The sequence below is a fragment of the Alosa sapidissima genome, chromosome 6 (genome assembly GCF_018492685.1).
Source record: "Alosa sapidissima isolate fAloSap1 chromosome 6, fAloSap1.pri, whole genome shotgun sequence".
In the NCBI taxonomy this organism is placed as follows: domain Eukaryota; kingdom Metazoa; phylum Chordata; class Actinopteri; order Clupeiformes; family Clupeidae; genus Alosa; species Alosa sapidissima.
In genome coordinates this window covers 13,198,952-13,206,335 of record NC_055962.1, presented here as the reverse complement: position 1 = coordinate 13,206,335, position 7,384 = coordinate 13,198,952, and the positions used below count along the sequence as shown (strand labels likewise).

Below are 7,384 nucleotides of genomic sequence, written 5' to 3'. Positions count from 1 at the left end.
CACTTTGGCCTTTAAGATCAAGCTTGGGGGAGACCTCTGCACAGTCGCTCAAAACCACAAACGACTCAAAGATGAAGACGAGGGGTTTGGCGAACCGTTTGCCGAGACGCCACAGCTCCCGCCGGCTCCGTTAACTCGGCGACAATAAATCACCGGGGTTACATCAAAGGCCGCTACTTCACAGGCATCCTTCGAGAACTCCCCAGGCATGTTAATGATAGCCCGTGGGTGTTCTTAAGATGATATGAACATCATCTGTCTTTGTGCTTTGTGAAACTTGCCGTTAACCCACCAACAATCCCACTCCCCGCCCACTTAAGACGAACCCCCGCCCCTTCAAATGAGTGACCACATCGATGGCAATGGCTTATCATCAGACCCCCTTCCCCTGCCCCACGGCCAGACTGAAATGGGCTGGTCTCCTGGTGGGGTGGGGTGGGGTGGGCAGTGGGGTTGTTAATGTGTAAGATAGACTAGAGGATCAGAGAGAAGGGGGGGGGGGGGAGAGAAGCCTCTGGCTGCACTGGGTTTAGGCTATGGTTATCAAGGAGACACTGCTACACACATACACACACACGCACACACACACACACACACACACACACACACACACACACACACACACACAGAGAGAGACACCTGCCAAATATACACCCACACACACCCAAATGTTGGCCTCACCCACCACAGAAATAATCCTGGGTGGAGAGAGAGAGAGTTGGGGCTTTCTAGGATTCCCATTCTCAGCTCCAGTCAGCTATGCTCTATGTGCCATCTTACATGCTTTTATAAATAAAGTGCATGTTCTGGGTGATGTTTTCAATAATATAAACACGTCATACATTAAAGAGGTGTCAAACTTACATCTGGGAAGAAAGTACATTTGGATGTGTTTTTGATGTGTGTGTGTGTGTGTGTGAGAGAAAGAGAGAGTGTGCGTGTGTGCAAGTGTGCATATGTGTAAACACAAGAGGACAAGAGAAAGTGTTTCTATGAGGGGTGGGGGTAGTCACTACACATTAAAGGACACCGTAACCACCCCTAAGGAGTCCCTTCTACTTATTAGAGGCCACAGAACGCCTTTCCTCAGACAGAGACAGACGTGCACTATAACAACACACACACACACACACACACACACACACACACACACACACACACACACACACACACACACACACACACAGAACACACACACACACACACACACACACACACACACACACACACACAAACACACATACCACACACACACACACACACACACACACACACACACACACACACACAGGCATGCTAAACCTCCCTTCATCTCCCAATAAATAAGCACATGCTCTCCTTCATTTGCATTGAGAGGTTCTAGCCTTTCTCTTTCCCCATCCTCTTCCCTCCTCTTCCTCTCCCACCCTCAGGGCTTGTCAATCACGGCCCTCAGAACTCCACAGCTAACCACCACTAAGGCCAGAGTGTACTGCTCCATCCCATTCTTCAAAAGAAACTGTAATTAACTGGTTGACTTTCTTTTTTCTTTTTTCATTTCCTCCTTTCTTTTTTCTTTTTTCTTTCCCTCCTTATCCAGCTGTAAAAAAAAATGAATGGCTTTCACATTTACAATTACCAGGAGGTTTTCCATGTAATCATTTCAAATGCGGGGATTGCCTTTTTCACTGCCAGTTCAAAGACCAAGAAACGGAGTCAGACAAAGAAAGACAGAGAGAAAGAGATAAAAAAGAGAGAGAGAAAAAGGGAGAGAGGGCAAGAGAGTAAAAGATGGCAAAAGAGAGCAAATGAGAAAAGATGGTGAACAAAAGGAAGAGAAAGAGAGAGAGAGAGAGAGAGAGAGAGTGTTGCACACCCAAGTCAGGTTGTACTTCCTCACCACTCTTGAGTGCTATAATGATTCTCTGGCCGAGGATAAATAGGACACTGCTTTCATGGGGAAGCTGAAAGGGCTGTCCAAGCTCCATGGCCGCCTTGCCTGAGTCTCTGGACTGTTGGAATGATTCTGTTGTTTTTGCCTCAATGCTTCACTCACACAGGTGCACTCACTGGGAATTCTTTGTTTGCTGTAGATACAGCATGTACAAACTAAGATTTGAGAGATGAGAAACATCAGTGAAAGACCATTTCATTTGTTGTTTGGCATTATTGTCTAAAGATGGTTCACTGAAAACAAATGCCTCTGATGATGATATGAGGTGTTTGGATATTCTAACATTACTCTGATTTTGGTGACATTACAATTTTGGACTCTTCCTATTGCCTTCATTACTTTCAAGTGGCAAGTAATAACCATATTCTAGAGTGACACCACACTGTGCAGGTCTCTACAAGCTTTGCTAATGACCTTATGCAGAAGTTAATATCTATCGGTTATTTGTGTTTTCTACTACCTTTGCCATGGAAACCTGAGATGCCATGGAAACCTGTCAAAATGACATCAGCATTGTTTTGAAATGGTACAGGCTGATACTAAGGTATTGCAATTGTCTGCCCCAGAGTGATGTAAGAGATGCTAAATAGAGCCAAGTCTCTCTGAACTGTCCCATAGCACTTCTGCAGTACTTGGCAGATTACACAGGCATGCCTGTATCAGTGCAATTCAAGAACAAGGAGTGCACTTCCTTTCGCACCAGATAAGTGTTTACTAGACTCTTATCACAGGAGACATAAACAGGATATCCTCTGGTGTCTGGGCAGCCATCATTGAGTCCCCTTTGCTACATGGTGACCAGTGGGGACAAGCATGATGGTGGTTTATGAGATGGTATGCAAGTTCCATTCCATTTGAAATGGACACAAAACAAGCATCCTGACTCTGTAAATGTGGGAATTCCGATGAAATCCAAAACAGCAAGCATGTGAATACATTGAGGTCCACATCAGCATCTTTGCAGTGATACTTTGAATTGAACTCTGCTGAGTGCTTTAACTTGAACTTTGCCATTGTCTCTCTCAACAGATTGCTATGTGCGCACACAGGCTGGAGGATAAATCTGGTTAGATAAAAATGATAAGCAGTTTAAGGGTTTATCATAAGCGGGATTTGTCCTTGCTGTTTTTTGATTTGATGTGACAGAATGACTTCATCCAGCACTGTTATGTAAATGCATTCATGCTATAATGTTTCCACTGAAAAGCACCCCAGTCAAGATCATAAACTGAACATTTGAATAACAATGAACATTTTACGCTATTAATGACAAGGCTTAAACTGTATGTGTTGTGAATAGGTGCAGAAATAAAAGAAAGCAGCACTTGCATTAACAGATGTTTCCACTTAGTCCGACATACACTGAAACAGATTATGAAACAGAGGTCTAATGGAGTCTTAAGAGATTAAAATCCGTGCCAACGTGGTCGTGCCAACACGCACCAGCGCGGCTCACCAGGCATCATACCAGAGCAGCGACTGGAAAACCACAGCAGCTCACACAGGGGGCCGACTGGACAGAAATCTCCCAAAAGCCGTTTAGCTTTCACACTCGGAGAGAAAACAACCCTGAAATAGACACACGCTTCCTTATTATAACTAATACGTCCATCACCATCACCACCATGCCCCAGAAACAGCCATCAACTCATCCCTCCTGGTCAGCCTCCTGGTCAGCCTCCCTAACACTGGCTGACATGTGCCCCTATCCTCACTCACTGGGCCCTCCACCTCTTAATGGTAAATACTATTAGGAATAAACACCATTAGGAATATTACAAATATCCTTTATGTCATCACTGCTGCAGCATCTACCAGCTTATCATAATATGATATCAGCTATTTAATTACTACACAGGCTAAATCATCCACTATTTAAATATGTCCACCATTTCATTAATGTTAGAAACATTACAAATATCCATTGCATTATCTGAAGTACTGAAGCCTCTACCACTCTATTACGTCAAATCCTCAATTAGGCCCACTACCAAAACATTCACTACCTCAATACTATTGAAATGTCTGCCACCTCATTAGTATTGAAACATTACAAATATCCATTACATAACCTTTACTGCATTCATCATATATTACTCTAAACATTACATAAACCACTATTTAATTACCATTAACGTCCACTGCTTCATCACTGAAATGTGCACCATCTCATTAACATTACAAACAAATACCATCACTAATCACTATTTCATTTCCACTAAAGCACCCACTTTGATTCTACTAATATATACAGTATATATTGTGTTGTGAGTGTCCTATAAGCAAACACATACACTCTCTTCATTAAGCAATGGTATTTCAGTGGTTTGGGGTGTCCTCATTTTTCCGATTTGTGCAAACCCACCGCACCCCCAATGGAGGCTGGCACCCTTAGCAACAGCTTATGTCATCTACAGCAAGCACCTCCATTGCCTCTCATCTCATACTACCAAGCAAAGATTCTACCAAGCAAAGATTCTAGAGCGGAGCATAGTGCTCTAGAATCTTTGCTACCAAACATCTGGTTTATTATCACTGAAAAAAGCACTATGTCACCAGTAGACATTACCGTGGTGGCGATACTCATCTGAAACACCTCTACCCTCATGAGAACCAAGGGGTTCAGGGGAACAGGAGAGGACACACAATGACAGCTGGGCCATTAATGCTCTCTCCATGCATAATTGACATACACACATACATACACACACACACACACACACACACACACACACACACACACACACACACACACACACATGCACACACACACACACACACTGGCAATGTATTCCTCTAAAAGCTGAGCTCCTCTTGTTTTCTCAAGGCGCCCTGATGGGACTTATGGCTGACAGTCCCAGTGCAGGGATGAGATTTTTTGATGAGATGTATTCAGAAAGACAAATATGTATTTCATCACTGTTGCAATCACGTGTCTGCTCACATTTTTTTATTTCTCATTGAGTGTGTGTGTGTGTGTGTGTGTGTGTGTGTGTGTGTGTGTGTGTGTGTGTGTATTTCATCAGTTCAGGAGTTTTATCTGCAGCTAAACACACACACTCACACACAAAATACAAAACACACACACACATGAGAGCAGACAAAGACTCTTTGATCTCTTCATAATGATTAATGCCATGAGGCGGAGTGGCAGGTGGGATGCAGACTGTGATTCTCCCATCTTCATTATAATCTGACACATCAGACAACCACAGCTGAACCTTTAACAAATCATTCACACTACCCATTCCTGACCATTCCCACTGAAATCATCTGTCTGGGGTCAGACTATTGATGATGACACATGTGAATTCAATCAGCAAGAGCTAATCTTCTGAATGTCACTGACATCTTCTTTCAAATCCCACACCTCACAAATGTCACAAGGGTTAATTGAGTTTCGACCCGCCATCTCAATTCTACCGATGACAACCCCTGACTCAAAATAGACTTAACCTACGAGGTTCAATCTCTCACAACATTTAAGTCACCTACAGTCACACAGTATTGAATTCCAGGAAGGCAAATCCAGCACATCTTTTTAATCACACACACTCCACCCTTGCCCTGTTCAGGTTAAACTTGTTTATTCTTTTTACCGATACACCTCAGTGAATGTCATTGTTCAGTATCGAAAGCCCCTGGGGAGTCCCAGTGGAGAGGCATCAGTAAGAAGGCATTCCATTTATTCATTAAAACATACCGTTCCACATATTTTCATAGGCAAACTTCCATCTGCCGTGCCACAAGCAGACAGGCTCTCATCTCACACATATACTGCAGCATACCTGTGGTTGAGCTTTGTCCTCTTTATCTTGGACAGGATTCTTCTTGGGTTTATTTTCCAAAGCTGTCTTTGTCTCACAAAAATACTCCTCTAAAGTTTATGTTCAGTTTTCAAATAAATCATCATGAAGATGATTTGATCATATTCACATTTACGACTAACAGAAATCTATCCAGAAGTGCGCCTTCCAACAACATCTATTCACCAATGCCATCTCCAACAGTGACAAAATCTTCACCATTACACACCAAAAAAAAAAACATCTATCACTCACTCGGGCACAGTGACTGGACCGGGCGGCTGGACACTTACCTGTTGTGTGACTTTGGCAAAGATGGGCTTGGGGTGCTTCACAACGAGCTTGTCGGCCGGTGAGCCCTCGGCGGCTGCTCTCTCTCCCTTGGCCATGGCTCTGAGAGTGACGGGAGGCAGGCGGACAGCGGCGGTGGTGACTCTGCCCTCTTTCTCAGCCACGGCAGCGGCAGCAGCAGGACCAGCACCAGCAACGACAGAAGCAGACTTCTCCACCTCCATTCACATGCTGCCCTCAGGGCTCTGGCCTGGAGCCAGGGAAAGGGGAGGGCAGAGTCACACACACATACACACAGATAAACACATGCACACACACAGACAGAGAGAAAGAGGCGGAGAGAGAGACAGAGAGGGAGAGAGAGAAAGAGAAAGAGAGAGATACACAGACACACACAAACACACACACACACTTCTGTCACTCTCAAACATCTGCCACAAACCCTCTCCCTCCTCCTCTAGCAGATCGCAGAGGCTATTACAGTGATGCTTTTAGTTTGCAGCTTACCACACTCGCAAACACTAGAAGGATGCATCGCTTAGAGTTAAGGGTAAATCTCATTGAAATGTCATGCACAAGGTCAAAAGAGCACAATGTCAAAAGATCTACCAGACATCTGCAATAATGGCAAAAACACCAACAATATTGAGACATTTTGTGTTTATAGTAATGCTTATCTGTTTAACGCAGACATCATATTTTTCCTAAAATACGCATAGACATTTGCAAGCAAAATATTCTACACTATGATATATTTACTTTTATTTATTGTCAATTTCGCGTGATAAGCTGAAAAACGCCGTGCGTAATGTGGCGCACACGGGGCACTAACCTGGGTGATGGGAGAGGCTCAGTGCCAGCGAACTGGGAGTTTGTCAGTCGGCGCGCTGCGGGCTCATTCCAGAAGAGCAAAAGGAGACTGCGGAGGCTGACGGTGCACATCCAATTGATTTTTTTATTTACACAGAAAGGGGGGAAGTGCTCCTCCTAGAGGAACATCGGCGGAACCCACAAAAGGGACATGGGAACATTTACCTGACTACAAAGCTCACACTGCACACACGAAAGTATGTAGCCTACCTATTCCTGCGATTTTTCAGGGTTTTTTACAGACTTGTCTAAGAAAACATTGAAATGACCAAAGTCTTTTTTATTTAGACAACCCCTCAAGAGTAAATTCAGTGCGCGTACCCATGCATTAAAGATTGGTCCTACAACTAAATCGTTTATCACTTTATAAAGTACATAAAGTTAAATTGAATTTCATATTGATATATAATGATGAAGAAAACAACCAGTCACAAAACAACACGAAACACTGTACGTCCTCCCCACAAACCAGCACCGGGTCTCA

At 43.8% G+C, this 7,384-nt stretch overlaps 1 protein-coding gene across 4 annotated transcripts in view; it reads right to left on the bottom strand.

Annotated features, from left to right (window-relative positions):
* The window catches only part of mfsd2b (major facilitator superfamily domain containing 2B), a 23,639-nt gene extending 16,690 nt beyond the window's left edge, over positions 1-6,949 (bottom strand). For 2 of the 4 annotated variants that reach the window (XM_042096261.1, XM_042096262.1), the window contains exon 1: positions 1-89. This exon is cut by the window's left edge. Coding sequence is in view for 1 of the 4 variants with exons in the window: in XM_042096260.1 (XP_041952194.1) it covers positions 6,033-6,254 (222 nt within the window). In the remaining 3 variants the exon portion in view is untranslated. The other 2 variants (XM_042096260.1, XM_042096263.1) reach the window with 2 other exon arrangements.
* Positions 6,950-7,384: the final 435 nt, after the last annotated feature.